The 24,985-nt window shown below is 43.5% G+C and overlaps 1 protein-coding gene, 1 non-coding gene and 1 pseudogene across 2 annotated transcripts; all 3 read right to left on the reverse strand.

Moving 5' to 3' along the window:
- Positions 1–3,692: 3,692 nt before the first annotated feature.
- Positions 3,693–4,496, reverse strand: LOC101020853 (annotated as a pseudogene).
- On the reverse strand, positions 4,120–4,253 carry LOC116272137. The gene has a single exon (XR_004180859.1). It is a non-coding gene; the product is annotated as a small nucleolar RNA SNORA70 (small nucleolar RNA).
- A 4,817-nt stretch (positions 4,497–9,313) lies between the features above and the next one.
- On the reverse strand, positions 9,314–24,233 carry TIMM17A (translocase of inner mitochondrial membrane 17A). The gene is made up of 6 exons (XM_009190127.3): positions 24,113–24,233; positions 22,263–22,362; positions 22,072–22,135; positions 16,170–16,298; positions 14,697–14,807; positions 9,314–10,198 (listed from the first exon to the last, which is right to left on the reverse strand). Exons 1-6 carry the CDS (start codon positions 24,136–24,138, stop codon positions 10,113–10,115), a joined length of 516 nt encoding a protein of 171 aa, XP_009188391.2. The 5' UTR covers positions 24,139–24,233; the 3' UTR covers positions 9,314–10,112.
- Positions 24,234–24,985: the final 752 nt, after the last annotated feature.

Below are 24,985 nucleotides of genomic sequence, written 5' to 3' on the forward strand. Positions count from 1 at the left end.
CCAGTGCCTCGGCGCTTAGGACCAAAGAGGCCGGTGGGATCGTGTGGCCCACGTTTGCCCACCTGTATCCTACTGAGGTGTTCCAGTCGTCCCGGTGGGGCACCCTTCTCTGCTGACCCTTCCTGCTGCCTCATCTTCTAGGCAGCGGCGAGGACTGAGCCTCGGCTGGGAAGGTCTGAGTTCGAGATCACACACCCTGTGGTAGGCCGGTTGTTAGGACTGTGTATCACCTTGGGCAAGTCGCACAAGAAACATGACTCTTCCCTAGCCTCTTTCTGCATCAGTAAAATAGAGTCATAATATCTGTGTATCTCACGAAGTAATGTGAGAACTCTACCAGGTAACGTGTCTAACACACTTGGCAAACAGTAAAACCCTGCACAAGTCCACGGAATTCACACTGGATCGAGGCTTGCCCCCCAGCAACTCCAGGCACGCCTATCTTTCTACTGTTGGGTTAAGGGACAGCAATCAGCACCGCGCAATTTTAGACCTGGCTGTCCATCGCATGTCACTTCTATTTCCCTTACTGTATTGTACCGCTTATTGTGCTAGGGACATCTCCACTGAATACTTTGTTTCTCTTCTGTACCAGTGGGTTGCAGTGGGTCTTCTATGAACAGGAGCTAATCAGTGATGACGTTTTTACTGTTCAGCTAGAAAATGAGATTTTTAAAAAGAACAATGTAGTGAGTTTTTCATTAAGGGAAATAGTATTCTATTCTGTGCTTCCTAGTTTTATAGAGTTGAAATTATTTTATTTCATGAAATAATGCTTATGGTAGATATGCTTGGTACATATTAGACATTGAATACTCCTATCTTGAAATTATTCAGTCTTTGATGCAATGCACTTTTGCTGAGTACCTACTAGACCCCAGTTGTTCAGCTAAGTGCCTGGGGTACAGTTGGAATAAGTCTGGCACAATTCCTCTCCCTGTGGTGTTCATAGCCTAACTCACATTTTAGCACACGCACAAGAAAACAGGTCATGACACTTCCACGTGCTGTGCTTGATATGGGAAGAAAAGGAGGCCGGGGAGCACAACAAAGAGATGCCTAGCCTGATCCTTCTAGTTAAATATTGACAGAGGAAGAGGACGTCATCCTTGGCTAAAGGGTAAAAGATTTTAGGCCAGGTGTGGTGGCTCACGTCTGTAATCCCAACACTTTGGGAGGCTGAGGCGGGAGGACTGCTTGAGCCCAGGAGTTCAAGACGAGGCTAGGCAACAGAGGGAGATCCCCTCTCTACAAAAATATTTTTAAAAATTAGCCGGGTGTGGTGATGCACACCTGTGGTCCTGGCTACTCAGATGACGTAGGGGTATTGCTTTGGCCTGGGAGGTCAAGGCTGCAGTGAGCCGTGATCATACCATTGCACTCCAGCTGGGGCAACAGAGCAAGACCCTGTATCAAAAAAAAAAAAAAAAAGATTTTAGGAATTATATTATTTCCCCTTATAGCCTTACTTCTTCCTAGGAATACCAGGAACCTCATTTCCACTTCTGCTTCCCTGCATGGCTCCCACAGTGTCTAGTTTGCCTCAGAACTGGCCTGTAGAAGGTACTGTAATAACTTACGGCAGAGATTCAGGAATTCAGAGAATTCAGGATTGTAGAAAGGGGACACTGTGGGCACACCCCACCTCTCCCCCAATGCATTTTCTTTATTTGTAAATGATTACAATGTAACATATGATGGACATTTCAAAATAATAGCCACAAATTTTCCATTCTATAGAAAGGCATAATTCTATAGATTTAAAAGTTACAGGGCCGAGCGCAGTGGGTTATGCCTGTAATCCCAGCACTTTGGGAGGCTGAGGCTGGTGAATCATTTGAACTCAGGAGTTCAAAACCAGCCTAGCCAACATGGTGAAACCCCATCTCTACTAAAAATACGAAAAATTGGCCAGGCAGTAGTGGCACACATCTGTAATCTCAGCTACTCGGGAGGCTGAGGCAGGAGAATTGCTTGAGCCTGGGAGGCAGAGGTTGCAGTGAGCCAACATTGCTTCTCACTGCACCTAGCCTGGTGGACAGAGGACCCTGTTCCAAAAAAAAATTAAAAAGTTACAATAAATTATAAGCAAAAATAAAAATAAAGCTATCTATAGACATGTTTTAGTTAAATTGAAGAAAACCAAGACATAAAGATCTTACAGCAGTGAAAGAAAAGAGACAGATTATCTACAAAAGAATGGCAATTAGAAATTGGACCAAGGGGCCAGGCGTGGTGGTTCACACCTATAATCCCAGCACTTTGGGAGGCCAAAGTGGGTGGATCACCTGAGGCTGGGAGTTCAAGACCAGCTTGACCAACATGGAGAAACCCTGTCTCTACTAAAAATATAAAATTAGCCGGCCATGGTGGCACATGCCTATAATCCCAGGTACTCCGGAGGCTGAGGCAGGAGAATCACTTGAACCAGGGAGGCGGAGGTTGTGGTGAGCCAAGATCACACCATTACACTCCAGCCTGAGCAACAAGAGCAAACCTCCGTCTCAGAATAAGAAATTGGACCAAGGGCAGACCTCTCATTAATAACATACAAGCCAGAGACATTATCTTCAAAATACTGAGAAAAAAAAGCCAACTGTCAAATTGGAATTGTATACCCAACTAAATTATTATTTGGTCACATGCAGTGGCTCAAGCCTGTAATCCCAGCACTTTAGGAGGCTGAGGCAGGAAGATCTCTTTTTTTTTTTTTTTTTTTTTTTGAGACGGAGTCTCGCTCTGTCGCCCAGGCTGGAGTGCAGTGGCCAGATCTCAGCTCACTGCAAGCCCCGCCTCCCGGGTTCACGCCATTCTCCTGCCTCAGCCTCCCAAGTAGCTGGGAGTACAGGCGCCCGCCACCTCGCCCGGCTAATTTTTTTTGTATTTTAGTAGAGACGGGGTTTCACTGTGTTAGCCAGGATGGTCTCGATCTCCTGACCTCGTGATCCGCCCGTCTCGGCCTCCCAAAGTGCTGGGATTACAGGCTTGAGCCACCGCGCCCGGCCGGAAGATCTCTTTAGCCAAGGATTTCCAGACCAGCCTGGGCAACATAGGGAGACCCTGTCTTTATAAAAATAACATAAATAAAATTTAAAATGAACTATTAAAAAGGGAAAACACAGATTTTTAGATAAAAATTTAGAGTATTTACCATCCATAGACTCCTAAAGAAATTCTAAAGGAATTTTTTTTTTTGAGATGAAGTCTAGTTCTTGTCCCCCAGGCTGGAGTGCAGTGGCACAATCTCGGCTCACTGCAACCTCTGCCTCCTGGGTTCAAGCAGTTCTCCTACCTTAGCCTCCCGAGTAGCTGGGATTACAGGCACCTGCCACCACGCCCAGCTAATTTTTGTATTTTAAGTAGAGACGGGGTTTCACCATGTTGGCCAGGCTGGTCTCAAACTCCTGACCTCAGGTGATCCACCCCCCCCACCCCCTCGGCCTCCCAAAGTGCTGGGATTACAGGTGTGAGCCACTGCGCCAGGCCAGGAATTATTTCAAGAAGGAAAGGAATCACTGAAGGAAGGAATGAGATGCAAAAAGGAACAGTGAGCAAAAAAAGTAGATAAATTTAGACAACTGTATAGAAACAACACTAATAATATACTAATAATGTTTTTTGAGGGAATCAGGATAAAACTAAAATAACAGACCTAAAGTATGTAAGAAAGAGGGGTAATTGAAGTGAAAGCATTTTTTTTTTTTTAGGTGGACAGGAAGTAGAATTTATTGGTGAATATTAAGAGGGGCAGCACAGTGGAAGCCCTCATGAGTGCAGGGCCTGCCACTTGTCCAGAGCGCCACGATTGGGAACGTACTTGACCCATCTGGGATGAGCCGCTTCTCAGCCACCATGTCTTCAAATTCATTGGCATTGAACTTGGTGAAGCCCCACTTCTTTGAGATGTGGATCTTCTGGCAGCTGGGGAGCTTGAACTTGGCCCTGCACAGGGCCTCAATCACATGCTCCTTGTTCTGCAGCTTGGTGCGGGTGGACATAACTTGGCCAATGTGAACCCTGGTCACAGTGCCCTGGGGCTTTCCAATGGCACCTCGCATGCCTGTTTGGAGCCTGCACTGGGGTAGTGCAAGGTCAGAGACATGAACATCCATCTGAAAGGACTGTCTCCAAGGTCCTTTAGAGCAACCCATACAACAAACAGGCTGCATCACTACCAGGGAAGCTGCTGTTTGCAGCCATTGCACACTGGGCCCCCATGAGGAAAGGAACTCAGTCGGCTTAATTGGCTGCAGGAAGTTAAGGCATTCTAAGCTCCTTGTATTATTAGATGGAGAGTAGGAATAAATGTGAGATCTTAAGTATCTGTATTAAAGTTTTAAAGGAAACCACTTAAGTAATATAAATTGAAGACAGTATATAACTCACAAACCAATAAATGGGGAAATACGTAGTTTAAAATTTAAAAAAACAACAAAAAACTCGGCCACGCACAGCGGCTCACACCTGTAATCCCAGCACTTCGGGAAGCTGAGGTAGCCAGATCAGGACTTTGAGACCAGCCTGGCCAACATGGTGAAATCCCATGTTTATTAAAAATATAAAAATTAGCCCGGTGTGGTGGCGCATGTCTGTAATCCCAGCTACTCAGGAGGCTGAGGCAGGAGAATCACATGAACCCGGAGGCGGAGGTTGCAGTGAGCTGAGATTGTGCCACTGTACTCCAGCCTAGGCGACAGAGTAAGACTTTACCTAAAAAACAAAACAAAACAAAACACTCAAGGAAAAGAAATAATAAGACAGGATGGTATTACTTCAAGTTGAGGCAGCAGAAACCTGGGATGGTAAGGAGTTCACAAATACCTAGGTATAAACTGCTTGTTAGTGTTCTAACTCACATGTTAGAGTATTATCTATCTAATAATACAGTATCAAAACAAACAAAATAGAAATTGGCTGAGCACAATGGCTCATGCCGGTAATCCCAGCACTTTGAGAGGCCAAGGCAGGTGGACTGCTTAAACTCAGGATTTTGAGACCAGTCTGGCCAACATGGTGAAACCCTGTCTCTAAGAAAAATACAAAAATTAGCTGGGCGTGGTGGTGAACACATGTAGTCCCAGTTACTTGGAAGGCCGAGGTGGGAGGATCACTTGAGCCCAGGACATCAAGGCTGCAGTGAGCCGAGATCATGCCACTGCACTCCAGCCTGGGCAACAGAGCAAGACCCTGTATCAAAAAATAAAAAAATTAACAGAATACAAGAGAAAACGGACAAATTCACCAAGAGTAAGACATGTTACACACCTCTCCCAGTAATTAACAGATCAGAGAATACTTTTGTTGTTGTTGTTGAGACGGAATCTTGCTCTGTCACCCAAGATGGAGTGCAGTTGCACGATCTGGGCTCACTGCAACTTCCACCTCCTAGGTTCAAGCCATTCTCCTGCCTCAACCTCCCAAGTAGCTGGGATTACAGGTGCATGCCACCACGCCTGGCTAATTTTTGTATTTTTAGTAGAGATGGGGTTTTGCCATATTGTCCAGGCTGGTCTCGAACTCCTGACCTCAGGTGATCCACCTGCCTTGACCTCCCAAAGTGCTGGGATTACAGGTGTGTGAACCACTGCACCTGGCCCTTTTTTTTCCCTTTATTTTTGAGACAGGGTCTTGCTCTGTTGTCCAGGCTGGATTGCAGTGGCACGATCTTGGCTCACTGCAATCTACACCTCCAGGGTTCAAGCAATTCCTGTGACTCAACCTTCAGAGTAGCTGGGACTACAGGCGTGCGCCACCATGCCTGGCTAATTTTTGTATTTTTTAGTAAAGACGGGGTTTCACCATGTTGGCCAGGCTGGTGCCTGTCTAACTCCTGGCCTCAAGTGATCCACCCATCTCAGCCTCCCAAAGTGCTAGGATTACAGGCGTGAGCCATGCACCCTTGTGTCCTTGTGTTATAAAACACAGTATCTATCCAAATAGCTTTGGAACATGTTTTGAATAGATACTGAAGACTGAAAACAACTGTGTACAAACACTATTATAGCTGGCAAATCCATTTCTCAGAGCTATGGTTTACTAACTCCAAAATATATGTAACCAGGATTGAACAAATGAGTAAATTATTATAATGAGAAGCCAGGTTTCTTGCTATTACAACTAAGAGAGACAGCTAGAATGAATCCCGTGGTGCTAGATTGGAGTTGGAGGGACTTAGTTTTTGTTTTATAACACAAGGACACATACAGAAATAAACAGAAGTTTCTGTGCATGGATTATATACTACGTATTTCCTAGCTTTATGCACTGAAAAGGACTAGAATATGTAAAACATGGGGAAAAGGAAGGAAAATATCCAATAATTATTTGTCTTATTAGCTAAAGATGTTAGCCATTGTCAATTTTCTTGTTTTTGAGACAGGGTCTTGCTCTGTTGCCCAGGCTGGAGTGCAGTGGTGTGCTGGAGTGCAGTGGTGTGATCTCGGCTTACTGCTCCCTCCATTTCTCAGGATCAAGGAATCCTGCTGCCTCAGCCCCTTTAGGCAGCTGGGGCTACAAATATATGCCACCATGCCCAGCTAAATTTTTTGAATTTTAGTAGAGACAAGGTCTCACCCATGATCTAACAGATTGAATTGATTATCTTATTATTATTACTATTATTATTAGAGGCCAGATGCAGTGGCTCATGCCTATAATCCCAGCACTTTGAGAGGCCGAGGCGGGCAGATCACCTGAGGTTAGGCGTTGGAGATCAGCCTGACCAACATGGTGAAACCTCAAGTCTCAGCCTCAAGTGATCCACCCACCTCAGCCTCCCAAAGTGCTGGGATTACAGGAATGAGCCACTGGGCCTGGCGTGAATAGAATTTGGACAATGAATTTTAACTAAAAGTAACATGCCACAGGGTGGAGCTATGACCATGCTTTCATAATTTGCAGACATTTCCTATGTGAAAACAGATGCACTTTCAATAGCAGGTGCAGCTGTACCCATGTCTTCCAAATCCTGATTCAGAAATCCACTATTGCGACCAGGCACAATGGCTCATGCCTGTAATGCCAGCACTTTGGGAGGTCAAGGTGGGAGGATTGTTTGAGTCCAGGAGTTCAAGACCAGCCAGGGCAATGTGGCAAAACCCTGTCTCTATTTAAAGAAGAAAGTGCTGGGCACAGTGGCTCACGCCTGTAATCCCAGCACTTTGGGAGGCCGAGGCGGGTGAATCACGAGATCAAGAGTTCGAGACCAGCCTGGCCAACATGGTGAAACCCGGTTGGTATTAAAAATACAAAAAAATTAGCTGGACATGGTGCTGGGCACCTGTAATCCCAGCTACTTGGGAGGTTGAGGCAAAATCGCTTGAACCTGGGAGGCAGAGGTTGCAGTGAGCTGGAATCACGCCACTACACTCCAGCCTGGGCAACAGTGCAAGACTCTGTCTCAAAAAAAAAAAAGAAAAGTAATCCACTATTGTATGCCAATTTGGCACAAGGTGTCAGATACAAAGAAAAACAGATGGGGTATTTCTGATGGGCATTTCAACCTTAAAAGTGAGAAACTAATTTCACTATTCCAGTAAAGACCTAGGGAAAACCTCCTTCCTAATCTGCTTGTTTCTCCAGTTATTTATTTTAGTAATTAAAACAATTTAGTTTTTTTTACTTTTTATCTTGAGCTCTACTCTAGTATACCAAATTTAGTTTTAGAATATGTATTAAACAATTCGGCTGGGGATGGTGGCTCATACTCATAACCCCAGCATTTTGGGAGGCTAAAGCAGGAAGATCACTTGAGGCCAGGGGCTGGAGACTAGCCTGGGCAACATAGTGAGACGTTATCTCTATAAAATGTAAACTTAGCCAGAGATGGGGTGCACACTTGTAGTAAGTGGCTGCTTGGGAGGCTGAGGCGGGAGGATCCCTTGAGTCTAGGTGGTCAAGGCTGTAGTGACCTATGATTATGCCACTGTACTCCAGCCTGGGCAACAGAACAAGACTCTATGTCTTTTTTGGTTTGTTTTTTTTTTTGAAACGGAGTTTCACTCTGTCACCCAGGCTGGAGTGCAGTGGCGCAATCTCTGTTCACTGCAACCTCCACCTCACAGGTTCCAGCGATTCTCCTGCCTCAGGCTCCCAAGTAGCTAGGACTACAGGCACCCGCCACCATGCCTGGCTAATTTTTGTATTCTTAGTTGAGACGGGGTTTCACCATATTGGCCAGGCTGGTCTCGAACTCCTGACCTTGTGATCTGCCCGCCTCGGCCTCCCAGTGCTGGGATTACAGATGTAAGCCACTGCACCCGGTCAGACTTTGTTTACAAAAAAAAAAAAAAAAAAAAGTTAAACCTAGAACTACCACATGACTCAGTAATCCCACTCTTTTGTGTATATCCAAAAGAACCAAAAATGAGTTGAAAACAGATAGCTGCACACCAATGTTCATAGAACCATAAATCATAATAGCCAAAAGGTAGAAAAAACCTAACTGATCATCAAATAAAATGTGGTATATGCACACTATGGAGTATTATTCAGCCACAAAAATTAATTTTGCTACATACTACAACATGGATGGACCTTAAAACATGCTAAGTGCATTAAGACGGACACACAAAAACAAGTATTTTATGATTTCACTTATATAAAGTACCCAGAAAAGGCAAATTCACAGACAGAAAGCAGAATTGTGGTTACTAGCGGTTGCAGTGAGGAAAGAATGGGAAGTTATTATTCAACAGGTACAGAGTTTATGTTGGTGAAGGCTGGACATGGTGGCTCATGCCTGTAATCCCAGCATGGTGTGTGGGAGGCTGAGGCAGAAGGATGGTTCGAGGCCAGGAGTTCGAGGCTGCAGTAAGCTATGACTGCGCCACTGCATTCCAGCCTGGGTGACAGAGTAAGACCCTGTCTCTAAAAATAAAACACAGTTTATGTTTATGATAATGAGAACATTTTGGGTATACATAGTGATGGCTGTTATACAACCTTGTGACTGTATTTCAATGCCACTGAATTATACGCTTACAAACAGTTAATAAGTATTATTTTATGTATATTTTACCACAGTAAAAAATTCCCAAATTATCCAAACACAATCAGTAATTAAATGCCTACCATATGTATGGCACTGGGCCAAAAGATAAACGTGTGTTTACAGTACCCACATGGCTTTGTTCTCCATTTCCCACAGATGTAGGCAAATGTGGAATTAACTAACATCATGCCTCCTACAAGGCCACATGTCACTTCCAATATTATCAAGAAAATGACCTGTTCTGAAGTCCTCATCCATTTTCTAGGCCCAACCAGACCCCAAAATACATCCTTTATGAAGATCAGCTTCAGAGGACTTGGAACACATTCAACACAGTACATATTTTATTTTCAAGCACACAAGAAACACTAAACTCTTCCAGTGCCAGTACACTCTCCATGAATTCTTCATATAGAATTGGGTATATTGGAAGCAAGTTGTTTCTGGTGAAATTTCTGATGATCAGGAATCAAGACTCAGCAGCCCTAAAGGAAGAGAGTTTTGTATCCAATATCCTCAAAACCAAGACATAGTATATTTTACTTTCAAAGTAAAGTATAAATATTTTACCATATCCTTCAATCCATAAAGCATCTCACTGTGAAATGATCCATGTTGGCTCTGCATAATTCTCATAAGTCACTTCAAGTGATAAGGGACTAACTACAAAACATGCATTATTTGAAGTACATGAGCATGAAACGTCGAAGTCTACAACTTATCTTAAAAGAAAGAGTAAGTTCCACCAGCTTTTTATTGTCTGAATAGCAGAACACACAAAACCAGGCAGAGAAGTCCCCAAGGAGATGATGATCATATTTTACTGTTTTTTGGCCCTTTGGTCCTTCATCTTTCAAGCACTTATTGTATTTTCCTTTAGCGATTTAAACATTTATTTTGATCACAAATGTAATTCAAGTGTGAATAAATAAATGTATTATCTTTTAGCACCCCTCCCGCCTTGTTCCTTTAAATAGAAAAAAGTGCTAAATGTCTCTTTATAGCCTATTGGCCATAGCTGTCCCACCTATGGTTTTAAAAACAGACTGTACAACTTGATCTTCTGAAATCCTTCTCGAACTACAACTCGTTCTGTTAAAGAAATCCTAGGAAAGAAGTCCTACTGATATTGTCGATAGTCTCCAAAAGGTGAGGAAGGTAACTGAGTTGAAGACAACTGGGAGGGGTCTTCTGCAAATTGAGGACCTGCAAGTGAGAAATAAAAAGGATTTTAAAATCACCTGAATATTATATAATTAAAAGGAATGAGTCTCTATAGAGAGTAAATCAATCAACAAAAAAATAATATGCTAAATTACAGCTATAACCCTAATTTCTTTATAGATCTAACTAATTCCCATAAGAGTACTGGAGAACCTTCAAATTTAGTATAACATATGACAGACTGGCTTGCTATGCTCCAGAATGAACAGTTCTCAAACACTATGCTAGCAAAGTCAGACAGATTAATTATAGCAAGAAGCAAACTTCAAGTTTTTAAAGCAATTGCTGTAACAAGCTGCCATATATCAAGATTAGAAGAGTTTCTCCCACTTCCTTGTCATATTTTTCAGTAGCTATTTAAAATTATTTTCACAAAGTATAAGTATCTTAGTCATGTTTTAAGAGAACTTGGTAATCCAATTTATGTAACCAATTAAGTAGGGAATGAGTTCTGAAATGGGAAGACACCACATAGCTTGCTGTTGAACAAAGTCTTGCAGTTTTCATTTTCAAGGGATAGGAGAGCCTGTGAACTAAGAAAAACAAAGTGCTTTAAAAAAAAAAAGACTTGGCCGGGCGCGGTGGCTCAAGCCTGTAATCCCAGCACTTTGGGAGGCCGAGGCGGGCGGATCACGAGGTCAGGAGATCGAGACCATCCTGGCTAACATGGTGAAACCCCGTCTCTACTAAAAATGCAAAAAACTAGCCGGGCGTGGTGGCGGGCGCCTGTAGTCCCAGCTACTCGGAGGCTGAGGCAGGAGAATGGCCTGAACCTGGGAGGCGGAGCTTGCAGTGAGCCGAGATCGCGCCACTGCACTCCAGCCTGGGTGACACAGCGCGAGACTCCGTCTCAAAAAAAAAAAAAAAAAAAAAAAAAAGACTTTTAGGGGATGAATCAATCTTTTCTCCTTTAAGAAAAACTGAAATAAACTAAAAAATATCTGGAAGAGAGAAAGAGGGCAGTGGTAGAATTCTCTGAAGCTTTCAAAGTGTTTCACTCATATATTTTTACTTCATTATAAATGCAATTATCTGTTAATTACAGAAAACTTAAGAAGAAACTGGGTAAAAAAGATAAGCTGGAGCCGGGCACGGTGGCTCTCACCTGTAATCTCAGCACTTTGGGAGGCTGAGGTGGGCGGATCACCTGAGGTCAGGAGTTCGAGACCAGCCTGAGCAACATGGAGAAACCCCATCTCTACTGAAAATATGAAAATTAGCGGGGCATGGTGGTGGGTGCCTGTGATCCCAACTACTCAGGAGCTGAGGCAGGAGAATCACTTGAACCCGGGAAGCGGGGGTTGCAGTGAGCCAAGACTACGCCACTGCACACCAGCCTGGGCGAGAGAGCAAGACTCTTCTAAAAACAAAAAAACCAAAACCAAAAACAAAAACAAAAGATAAGCCAAAGAAAATCACTGTTGCCATTTAAATACAGTTCTATCTACTCTTTTCCCACTGTTTTAAAAACTTTTCGCTGGGCGTGATGGCTCACATTCCTGGCACTTTGGGAGGCCAAGGCGGGCGGATCACGAGGTCAGGAGTTCGAGATCAGCCTGGCCAATATGGTGAAACCGTGTCTCTACAAAAAATACAAAAAAAAAATTAGCCAGGCATGATGGCGCGCACCTGTAGTCCCAGTTACTCAGGAGGCTGAGGCAGAAGAATCACTTGCACCCCCGAGGCGGAGGTTGCAGTAAGCTGAGATTGCGCCACTGCAATCCAGCCTGGGTGACACAGCGAGACTCTGTCTCAAAAAAAAAAAACAAAAAAACAAAAAACAAACATTTTCATGTAAGTTCACTGGAAAAATATAATTAACTCTTCAAAGATTCCCCCCTACACAGCTTTTCAGAAACACATCTCCTGTCTAAAAATAAATTCACCTCTTTTAGGCTGCTTCTATATAAATGCTAAGTTTTAATTACTCAAAAGGAGATTCCAGCTGGGCACGGTGGCTCACCCCTCTAATCCCAGAACTTTGGGAGGCTGAGGCGGGAGGATCACTTGAGCCCAGGGGTTCAGGATCAGGGGCAGAGACCTCATCTCTACAAAAAAATATAAAAATTAGCTGGGTGTGGCGGTGTACACCTATAGTCCCAGCTGCTCAAGAGGCTGAGGTGGGAGGATCGCCTGAGCCCAGGAGGTTAAGGCTGCAGTGAGCCAAGATTGCATCACTGCACTCCAGCCTGGGTCACAGAGACTCTGTTTGAAAAAAAATTAAAATAAATAAATAAAATAAAAAGGAGATTCCCTCTCAGGAAAAAAGCCTAAAACAAAGTACTCAAGGCTAATTTCTATGAGACAATGTAACTATTTAAGTTTTTGCTATATACATTTCTGAATTTCTGCAAATATGGAACTCTTTTGATGTTTTATGTGAAGTCTTTCACACTGAGGCGGTCAAAACAAAATTGGAAAGTGACCATCCCAACAGAGTGTTAACTCAGAAGTAAGGAATGAAAAACAAACAGAAGGTGAGAGGGTCTGCAGGGTCATCCAGATTACCTCATTGGCATTTTAATAAGCAGTGCAATTTGAAAATTGTGCCAAAAAAGATAATTGAATTTGCTAGGTGCCTCAGGAAATCAAAGCAAATTGGGATGTATGGATTCCATTCCTAACTCTATGCGGAATGCTCTTCCAAGCTCCAAAAATACCCTTTCTAACATGTCTCAATTATTCTGCATGTTTCTTTCCTAAATGCCATAGGCTTCTAAATTTTCATAATTACTATTATTCTCTCTCTCTATATATATATTACTACGCCACATGTATATATATCGCAGTGTATATATACATACATACATATATATACACATAATATGCCATATATATATATATATATTTTTTTTTGAGATAGAGTCTCGGCTTTCTGTCAGCCTAGGGCTGGGAGGTGCAGCAGTGGCCGGATTCAGCTCACTGTAAGCCTGGCCCTGGTTCATGCATTCTCCTGTCTCTAGCCTCCCGAGTAGCTGGGACTACAGGATACCACCACCTCAGCCTCGGCTATTTTGTATTTTTAGTAGAGATTTGGTTTCACTCATGTCAAAGCAGGATGGTCTCGACCTCCTGACCTCGTGATCCGCATCTCGCCTCCCAAAGCAAGGGATTACAGGCTTGAGCCACCACGCCCGGCCTATATATTTTTTTTTTTGAGACGAAGTCTTGCTCTGTTACCCAGGCTAGAGTACAATGGCGTGATCTTAGCTCACTGCAACCTCCGCCTCCCAGGTTCAAGTGATTCTTGTGCCTCAGCCTCCCGAGGAGCTGGGATTACAGGCGTGTGCCACCACGCCCGGCTAATTTTTGTATTTTTAGTAGAGATGCGGTTTCACCATGTTGGTCAGGCTGCTCTCAAACTCCTGACCTCAAGTGATCTGCCTGCCTCAGCCTCCCAAAATGCTAGGATTACAGGTGTGAGCCACTGTGCCTGGCCACCTCACAATATCTTTCTGCATCCTTCCACTGTCAAGGGATATTTTCATTTAGACACTGAAAATTTTTTAAAGAGATGGGGTCTTGCTGTGTTGCCCAGGCTGGCCTTGAACTCCTGGGTTCAAGTGAGTAGCCTCCTGAGTAGCTGAACTACACGAATGGACCATCTACAGGAATGGACCATCTTGACAGAAGTTTTTTGTTTTGTTTCATTTTGAGACAGAGTCTTGCGCCGTCGACCAGGCTAGAGTGCAGTGGTGTGATCTCGGCTCACTGCAACCTCCATCTCCCAGGTTCCACTGATTCTCGTGCCTCCTGTGTAGCTAGGACTACAGGTGTGAGCCATTATGCCTGGCTAATCAGCTGAGAGCACATTCTATAACCATGTAATGATCATTCAGCCCACAATTTAATTATTACCCTATGCATCAGATAGGAAGAAAAACAGACAACGAATTAAACGAATATAAAATTAGCCAGGCTAACAAATTTTCTAAGATTCTAAATTTTCTCCTGTGAACCTTAAAGTGACCTTCCCAAATATAAGTCACTTTTCACTACTCTCTTCTTCAAAACAAGCAACACTATCTAAAATAAGGTAATTTATCTGTTAATGTGTTAGTCTGTCTCCCCCTACCAGAATGTAAGTCCTTGAGGGCAGGGACTGTCCTGTTCACTACGTAAAACAGTGTCTGGCATGTAGCTATACAATACTAAATTGTCAATTGACCATCATCATTGCTACACATCTGCAGATCCATTCTTCAAGTCCTTTTAAAATGATCAGACATTTATTGCGATACATGAGCACTGATAAACCCTAAGTACTATAAAGAAAGATCAACAGCAAATTTATACAAAAAATTTTTGTTATTGTGGCTAAATGTAACATGTTCATTTTTTACCTATTATCACAGTCCTCATGAACCACAGCATATTAATACATACCACACATTTTAGCAGGCAAAGTATGTTCTTTCTTAACATCAGAAAACCATTCCAAAACGTCTGAGCTATAGTTTTAAGCAAAAAGAAGACTCACCACTGGGAAACTGTGCAGAGGCAAATCTTGTCAACAAGATACCAGCTCCTTCAATTAAAGCTAGGAGAATGCCACCCATTGCAGCTGACCCAACCATGGCCACTGGTCCATCTGAAGACATTAATAACAAAGAGATTATTTTTTACAGAAATCTAGTTTACTGTAAGAGATAGTAAAGAAGAGAACTGTCCATATGGCTACAGGCTCCTCCAATTCCCAAACTCTTACTGTCTAAGACCCAAAATCAGTAAACTACGGCCGCCCACAGGCCACCCGCTGCCTGTTTTTGTAAATAAAGTTTTACTGAAAGGCCGGGTGTGGTGGCTCATGCCTGTAATCCCAGCACTTTGGGAGGCCAAGGCGGGCAGATCACGAGGTCAGGAGTTTGAGACCAGCCTGGCCAACATGATGAAACCCCGTCTCTGCTAAAAATACAAAAATTAGCCGGAAGTGGTGGTGGGCACCTGTAGTCCCAGCTTCTCAGGAGGCTGAGGCAGGAGAATTGCCTGAACCCGGGAGGCGGACGTTGCAGTGAGCCGAGGTTGTGCCACTGAACTCCAGCCTGGGTGAAAGTAGGACTCCGTCTCAAGAAAAAAAATAAAGTTTTACTGAAACACAGCCATACTGTTTCGTTTATGTATTATCCATGGCTGCTTTCATGCTATGACAGCAGAGTTAGGTAGCTACGACAAAGACCACATAGCCCACAAAGCCTAAAATATTCACTATCTGGCCTTTTACAGAAATAGTTTGCAAACCCCTTGGTCTAAACCACTAAGCTCAAAGGAATTCTGGTTTGCTCTCTGTCCTGAGGATCCAGAAGATGGTTCTAACTTCCTTATTCATAACAATTCTATATGGCAGGTATAATTATTAACTAACTCCAGATTACTGGTGAAGAAATTATAGCATAAAGTTTGGTAAACTGACCAGTCATACAGCTAATTAATGGCAGAACTGGGACCTGAAGTGCTCTCAACCACTGTAATATATGGGTTAGAATTCCATGCTCTCTCATTCTCAAATATTCCAAATAAAGAGATCCCCTTACTTTTTTTTTTCAAATCACCATATACTGTATATTTATGCTATGCCAAATTAAGCAATGCTCGTTTTTTATAATTATTATTATTTTTGAAGCAGGGTCTCGCTCTGTTGCCCAGGATAGAGTGTGGTGGCTCAAGGGATCCTCCTGCCTCAGCCTCATGAGTAGCTGGGACTATAGGCATGCACCAACACACCCAGCTAATTACATTTTTTTTTTTTTGTAAAGACCAGGTCTTCCTATATTGCCCAGGCTGATCTCAAGCTCCTGGGCTCATGCAATCTACCTGCCTCAGCCTCCCAAAGAGATGGAATTACAGTCATGAGCCAATGTGCCTGGTCAATAATCAGTTTTATATATTACAGATGTCATTCAATTAAGGCAGATGAGGTTTTCCAAAAAGTGTGACTTCTATAATGACTACTTACTTCTTGCTGCCAGTATGGCTCCCGTTAAGGCACCACTTGTGATGGAGTTCCAGGGATCTTCCTTTCCTCTGACTTGAACCATGCTACAGTCAATCATGGAAAACAGGCCTCCCCAAACTGCAAAGCTACCTATTGTATTGTAAAAAGAAACAAGCAAATACTAATTTAAATTTCATCTTCCATTTAAAATATGATAGTCAAAAACAACACTCACTATATTCTCAAAACTCTTATAGTCCAATACATGCAAACACAAGTTTGAATAAACACTGAACAAGAGTCAGAATACTTATCTTTTGAATAAAGCTGGATTGTATTGTATCAGCTGGAAAATTACCAATGGCCCAAAGCCTAAAAGAAATAAGCCAGCCAGGCGCCATGGCTCACATCTGTAATTCCAGCACTTTGGGAGGCTGAAGTGGGTGGATCACCTTAGACCAGGAGTTCAAGACCAGCCTGGCTAACATGGCAAAACCCCGTCTCTACTAAAAATATAAAAATTAGCCGGATGTGGTGGCGGGCACCTGTAATCCCAGCTACTGGGGAGGCTGAGGCAGGAGAATCGCTTGAACCCGGGAGGCAGAGGTTGCAGTGAGCCGAAATCATGCCACTGCACTCCAGCTTGGGCAACAAGAGTGACACTCCATCTCAAACAAACAAAAAAGAAATAAGCCAAGTTCTATGCCCTGGGAGACAGCTATGATGTCTAGGTATATTAGAAAATATACCTAAAAGAGTCAGGTTGCGTACGTGTAAAAACAAGCAAATCACCTTTCCAGAACAACCTATCTCTCTGGTTTAAGTAGCAATAAACAAAATCAAACTACTCTGCTTCCTCTTTCCTTCTCCTTTTCTTTCATAGCTTCACTTACCTCTATTTTTGGCCTTTCTTCATTATATGTCATCGAGCATCTACTCTATGAAAATTATCGATGGGAAAACAAAAGAAATCCAGCTATTCTGGAATGTATTACAGGTTTAAGCCAATACATGCTGAAGGGGCAAATGAATGATATAAATAGCTAGAATTATGGAACATCAAAGGGATGGAAATCGCCTTTCTATCCTTTATTCCTCAGATATGAATTTAAAACAACCTTAAATCAGCAGATTACTTTGCACTTAAACTCTATCTAAATACAAAAACAATATCGCAAAATAAACAAAGACCCACACACATACATACATATACAAGTACAAACAAAATCTAAAAAGACAACACTAAGGTTTTAATTGTCAGCATTTCTGGATGACGTGACATGATTTCATTCCTTTGTGTTTTTCTACATTTTCCAAGTCTTCTAAAATGAATACGTAAGACTTGCATCATATAAAGTTATTATATTTAATAGGATTAAAGAAAAAAGTGGCTGGTCCTTTCTTTGTTGTCTCCATTTTCACTGCTCCACTTGATTAGCCAAAAAAAGAAAAGAAAGAAAGAAGAAAAGCTGCACAAAGCAGTCACTTTAATCTTTACCCTTTGAAATCTTAGGGTAGGAGGTAACTTGTGTTAACAAGAGCAATAAATGGAGTTCCACCAAATGTCTGAACCAGAGCATCTCCAGGATCTTTTTCCAATTCTCACATTATCAATTAAATCTAGTGGATAGTACCAGTGGAGTATAGCATAAGCGTCCTCATTTTTAGTCCAATATTAGATATCACATCCTATGTAAAAATAAACCAGTTATTTCTTCTCAGTAGTTCTATGCCCTGGGAGACAGCTATGATGTCTAGGTATATTAGAATTACCTCACTAAAATTTTCTGACAAGACCCTCCCATTTCCTCACGAGAGCCTAAAATCTCAGGAGAGCCTTCCCCTGAAAATCATTGCCAGAATAAGTTTTGGCTACTGATGAGAATGGAGAGTTTGAGTCTAAGCAGGATGAGGAGAAGATCCAGAAAGGGTAGCCTGGTGTGAGGGTCCAGAGCCAGATGAGGCGAATGTGTACACACCTGGACAGCCTAGAACAAGGTTTTAGAGCCTAAGCAAGAGAGAGATTCTCAAGGAAGGCAGCCTGGCATGGAGTGTGAGAGTATACCCTGACAAAGGGCAGCCTGTTGTGGGGTACCATAGCCCAAGCAGGTTAAGAAGGCAGGTATACATATGAAAAGGAAGAAAATAATGAATCCTGTGGGGCTGAATTAGAAATACAAGATATCAAAGTAAACTTGTGATTTTCAATATGTAGAGATATACAGAAATATAGATTGTATACCATTCTTAATTTTTCCTTTCTTTAAAAAATTATTTTTGTAGAGAGGCATTCTCTCTAAGTTGTCAAGGGTGTTGAACTCCTGGGCTCAAGCCATCCTCCTGCCTTGGCCTCCCAAAGTGCTGGGATTATAGGTGTGAACCACCACTCCTGGCCCTAAATACCATTCGCAACTAAAAGGAACCAGGGCTCTTTGGAGAAATGGCTATGACAGGAAAAGCTGCCCTGCCCACAGCTAGGGCATGAAAAGTACAAGATGAGCCTAAATGTCTTATTCCAAAAATGAAAGAAAGTGCTCAAAGAATAACAGGGACATGTCGAAATCCTATCTTACTTTCTCTATGAAAATATAAGACCTAGGCCAGGCAGGATGGCTCATGTCTGTAATCCTAGCACTTTGGGAGGCCCAGGCGGGTGGACTGCCCGAGCTCAGGAGTTTGAGACCAGCCTGGGCAACACAGTGAAACCCCATCTCTACTAAAATACAAGAAACTTAGCCAGGAGTGGCGGCGTGCGCCTCTAATCTCAGTTGCTTGGGAGGCTGAGGATGGAGAATTGCTTGAACCAGAGAGGCGGAAGTTGACGTGAGCCGAGATCGCGTCACTGCACCCTAGCCTGGGCAACAAGAGTGAAACTCCGTTTCAAAAAAAGAAAAAAAAAAGAAAGGAAATATAAGACCTAACGCCAGGAGTGGTGGCTCATGCCTGTAATCTCAGCACTTTGGGAGGCTGAGATAGGCGGATCACCTGAGATAGGGAGTTTGCGACCTGCCTAACCAATATGGTGAAACCTCGTTTCTACTAAAAATACAAAAATTATCCAGGCTGTGGTGGCGCGTGCCTATAATTCCAGCTACTCTGGAAGTTGAGGCGGGAGAATCACTTGAACCTGGGAGGCAGAGGTTGCAGTGAGCCAAGATTGTGCCACTGCACTCCAGCCTGGGTGACCCCATCTAAAAAAAAAAAAAGAAAAGAAAATATAATACCTTTCAGAACACAACTATGATTTTCCCATACTGCCTGTCCCTGCACCTTGATCTGAATGCCTTAGTAAATGCTCACCAAATTAATAAAAAAACCATTGTAGTATTTTTAGAATTTAAAATACCATAAAAACTTCTCAATAGCTTCCTAAAAAAGGCTAACCTCAAGGATTTGAAATGGATAATTCCAATTCACTCACACCACCACTCACCCTTCCTCTATTTCACCTGCTTTGTAAGAAAACACAAACTTTTCCAGTTTTCCCTATTACCAACATCAACATTAGCATGGAGCATTTGTCACAACTAATAACCCACAGGTGCCTGCCACCACAACCGGCTAATTTTTGTATTTTTAGTAGAGATGAGGTTTCACCATGTTGGCCAGGATGGTCTCGAACTCCCAACCTTAGGTAATCCACTGCCTCAGCCTCCCAAAGTACTGGGATTACAGGTGTGAGCCACTGTGCCTGGTTGACTCATTACTATTAACTCAAGTCCATACTTAATTCAGATTTCCTTAGTTTGTTAACGTCCTTTTTCTGTTCCACAGCACCACATTACATTTAGTTTTATTTATTTATTTTTTGAAAGAGAGTCTCACTGTCACCCCAGCTGGAGTACAGTGGCGGGATCTGGGCTCACTGCAAGCTCCGCCTCCCATGTTCACGCCATTCTCCTGCCGCAGCTTCCCGACTACAGGTGCCCGCGACCACGCCTGGATAATTTTTTTGTATTTTTAGTAGAGACAGCGTTTCACCACGTTAGCCAGGATGGTCTCAGATCTTCTGACCTTGTGATTCGCCCGCCTCGGCCTCCCAAAGTGCTGGGATTACAGGCGTGAGCCACCGCGCCCAGCAACAATTTAGTTGTTATGTCTTCACAGGTTTCTTTTGGCAGTGACAATTATCTGATGGTATTTTAACTTACTGAAAATGTATAAGGTGATAGAAGCAGCCTCTCAAAAAACAAGCAAAAACCTATATGACTTCTGCATATACTAGAGATTCAGGGTTTGGTGTGAACTTTAATACCACTTATCATTCTTGAACAACACAATAACCACCAACACCAAAACAGAAATTAGTTACTAATTACTTTCCAGGGTAGATAATTATTACAGAGGAAAAAAAGGAAAAAGATACAACATTACCTCAACCCTCAGGGCCTAAATTTCCTCATCTGGAAAATGGGAGATAATAATAGTACTAACTTCTTCATTACTGTGAGAGTTAAGAAAAGCAAAGAGAAGATTATTTTGATACCCAAAACTTCTAAGGAACGCCTGAAGTATTAAGTCTTTTTCATGTCTTATATACGGTCTCTCCAATCTAACTATACCCTTGTGTTGTCTGTTTGTTTTTGTTGCTGTTTGAGACAGGGTCTCACTGTCACCCAGGCTGCAGTGCAGTGGCGCAATCTCACTGCAGCCTCAACCTCCCAGGTTCAACTGATCTGTCCCTGTCAGCCTCCCTAGTAGCTGGGACCACAGGCACATGCTGCAACGCCTGGCTAATTTTTGCATTTTTCTGGGGAAATGGGCAGCCATGCTGCCCAGGCTGGTCTCCAACTCTCGAGCTCAAGCTATCAGATCAACTCAGCCTCCCAAAGTGCTGGGATTACTGGCATGAGCCATTGCACCCAGCCCTGACTATACCTTTGTAAGTGAATATAATCTACGAACATTTTTTGTCACCTCCCTTTTCCCAGCTTCTGAATAACCAAGTTTACAAAGTACAATGAATAGAATCTTTTCAAATTTTGCAATGACCTCTGCACAATGTCCCAAAACTAACCTTGGAGAACAGCCCAGTCAGCTTGATTGGTTTTCTCCTGCATGAAACCCCAATCCTTCAGATCAAATTCTCTTCAGCTTTATGTTACCTCAGAAGCTATCGTTCCTCACTCACAAACCTGAGGTTGTTTTTTTTTTTTTTTTTTGAGACGGAGTCTCGCTCTGTCGCCCAGGCTGGAGTACAGTGGCCAGATCTCGGCTCACTGCAAGCTCCGCCTCCTGGGTTTACGCCATTCTCCTGCCTCAGCCTCCGGAGTAGCTGGGACTACAGGCGCCCGCCACCTCGCCCGGCTAATTTTTCGTATTTTTTAGTAGAGACAGGGTTTCACCGTGTTAGCCAGGATGGAGATTTTTTTTTGAGACAGAGTTTCGCTCTTGTTGCCCAGGCTGGAGTGCAATGGCGTGATCTTGGCTCACTGCATCCTCTGCCTCCCGGGTTCAAGTGATACTCCTGCCTCAGTCTCCTGAGTAGCTGGGATTACAGGTATGCGCCACCATGCCCAGCTAATTTTGTATTTTTAGTAGAGATGGGGTTTCTCCATGTTGGTCAGGCTGGTCTCGAACTCCCGACCTCAGGAGATCCGCCTACCTTGGCCTCCCAAAGTGCTGGGATTACGACCCATGCCCAGCCTCAAACCTGAGCTTTAAACACACTTTCTTCTGGAGAAGGGGGAAAAAAAATCACAGAGTATCTGAAGGACGGAGACAAGATTTTCAAATGGCTATCATAATTCAGGTTAATTTTTCAAACAAACTAAAAATCAAGAAGAAACTATAGGGATATATGTTTGTGACAAACTGTTAGACCAAACTAAAATCATTAATTGTTATAATCTAAAAATAAAAATAGCTCCATCTTCAAATAAACAGAAAAAAAAAGTTCACTTAAAATGAAAATTCTGCTCACCTCCTAACTGTGGAGCCCTGGTTTTAATAGCTGTCAAACTCCCTCGTAGTCTGTGGTTTACTCCCTATAACAAAAAAAAAGAAGCAACAAAAAATATATTAGAAGTACATTTCTAAGCCACTGATGGGACCACCAGTAATATCAAACCCACACTTCAAGTGATGATAAAATAAGACCATTCACCCACTTACCACTGGAGAATTGCGAAAACCTTTGATTGCTTGAAAGATACCACCACCAATGGTACCCATCGTAAAGGCCCCACCACAGTCATCCACAATTCGCCATGGGCTAAGAACAGAGGGGGAAAAAAAAGACCACATTTCTCATTCACAAACCATAAAATCTTTGCTAATACAGTAAGGATTATAATGGAACAGATTATATTGCAGGACCCACTGCAACCAATAAATATTTGGCCTATAAAATGACTTGAGGAAGTGCTATAACCAAACAGGGCAGTCAAAAAATCAAAGCAGTTTTGACTACAAAGCTAACCAGGTAACTGATTATATTGTTTCAGGACATACGTACTGAATGTTAAGGGGTTACCTAATGATTTACTAAATGAAAACCCAGTATTTTTCTAAGAATTTTTTTTTTTTTTTGAGATGGAGTCTCACTCTATCACCCAGGCTGGAGTGCAATAGCACGATCTTGGCTCACTGAAACCTGTCTCCCGGGTTCAAGCGATTCTCCTGCCTCAGCCTCCCGAGTAGCTGGGACTACAGGCATGCGCCACCACGCCCGGCAAATAATTGTATTTTTAGTACAGACGGGGTTTCACCATATAGGCCAGGCTGGTCTCAAACTCCTGACCTCGTGATCCGCCTCGGCCTTCCAAAGTGCTGGGATTACAGGTGTAATCCACCACGCCTGGCCTTATTTTTCTAAGATCTCTAACTCAACATAGTTAAATATTTTAATCCTCTGCTAACCTGTGTCATTATACTACATCAAACAGCTATTTACAGTGTGCTGAGTCCTACATATCTGAGCACAATCCAGAATGGAGGATAACTGCTTTGAAGAAGATAAATTTGAAGAGCCAGGAGACCCTAAAACTTACATTTTGTATGCCATTTAGGAGAGAAGGGAACACGAAACAGGCAACAAGGCTAGGAAAGCAGAGTAATAATTCAAGGCTAGGATAACAGAGTAATAATTCAAGGTCCTGGGCACTTTCACAAATTGAGGACATCTTGGTTGCTGTTCTCACACAATAAAACAAATGATTAATCGAAATATCAAGATTTGATTTTTTACTTATGACCCCAGAAACTTTAAACTCTCGCAACCTGAGACTTCTGACAGCAATTACATCGTTTTATAATTATCTATGTGTCTGGTTTATTCACACTCAATAAACGCTGGATGAAAGAATGAATTTCTGTCCATGGCTTTTCGGAGAACACATGCTATTATTACCTCTTCCTATTTCCCAGGTAATTTTTGTTCCCCTCTACCCACAAGAAAGGATTCCAAGGAGAAAAACATGGCCCCACTGTCTAAAGCAGCTTATCCAGACCCCTTGGCTAAAATCTATGTTCCATTCATTTAAAATGCTTTGCTCTGCGGACAACTATCATGATACAAGTAAAATCTCAAGAATGACACTCCCTCAAATGCTTATTCTTCAGTTCCTCAACGCAGGAACTGAGCAAGGCGAAACGGAGGGACGCGCCCAAGGTCACCTCGGCGAACAGAGGGGATTATAACTGGCCCCGCATAAGGTCGATTATGCCCTGCGTTGGGAGGAGGTTCCGAGGTTCTATCAAACTCAAGTCTGGACCTCTCTACCATCCACCCCAGGATCACACGGGTGCTGGGTTGGGAGAGCGAGGCTCACGAGGCCGGGAAGGTAGTGGGTACAGGGCTAAGAAGCCGACTGGCCGTGAAAGACTGCACTGCCCACAGTTACCAGGCCCAAGTCGACAAGGCTGCGGTTGAGTCTGGCTTGCACCTTGGGAGCATGGACAGGGGAGAAGGAGGGCAGTGGGCAGGCGGGCAAGAGAAATGCAAAGACAGCGGTGAGGCTCACCAAGGCTCTCGCGCGTACTCCTCCATGTTGACTCCAACGCCGCGAGTGATGCCGGGCAAGCTGGGCGGAGCCTGACCCCAGAGGCGGAAGTGACCCCGAGAGGAGGGCGTTAAGGCCTATGAGGATTGGTTCACCGTTTTCCGCTGCAGCCAATGGGAGCCAGGACTCCTGTGGACTGCGTGTGGTTGGGGCATTGGCCGCGACGGGGCAAGACTGGCCCAGTCCATGTCCTCGAAGGCCGCGGGTCTCGGCTGTGTGGGCTGGGAGCTACCAATGACGGAGTTACACTACCCGGTCACCAGAGGTTCCGTGGCCTGACATCAACGCGATACTTCCTAAATACGCTTCTTTCCTTCCCTTCCCTTCCGGCTTCCCTTCCGCCTTCCCTTCCCTTCCCTTTCCTTTTCTTCTCTCCTTCGCGCCTTGCCTCCCTCCCTGCCTCCCTCCCTCCCTCCCTTCCTTCCTTCTTTCCTTCCTTCCTTTTTCTTTTTCCTTTTCTTTTTCTTTTTCTTTCTTTTTCTTTTTCTTTTTGAGACGGAGTCTGGCTCTATCGCCCAGGCTGGAGTGCAGCGGCGCGATATCCGCTCACTGCAACCTCCGCCTCCCGGGTTCAAGCGATTCTCCTGCCTCAACCTCCTGAGTAGCTGGGATTACAGGCGCGCGCCCCCAGGTCCCGCTAAATTTTGTATATTTTTAGTAGAAACGGGGTTTCGCCATGTTGATCAGGCTGGATCGAACTGCTGACCTCGTGATCCGCCCACCTCGGCCTCCCAAAGTGCTAGGATTACACCATCGCATCCGCCCTCTTTCACCTCTTTTCTTTTCTTTCTCTCTCTTCTTTTTCTTTCTTTCTTTTTTGGTACTTTTGCTGTC

This window comes from Papio anubis, chromosome 1 (assembly GCF_008728515.1).
Source record: "Papio anubis isolate 15944 chromosome 1, Panubis1.0, whole genome shotgun sequence".
NCBI classification, from domain to species: Eukaryota; Metazoa; Chordata; class Mammalia; order Primates; family Cercopithecidae; genus Papio; species Papio anubis.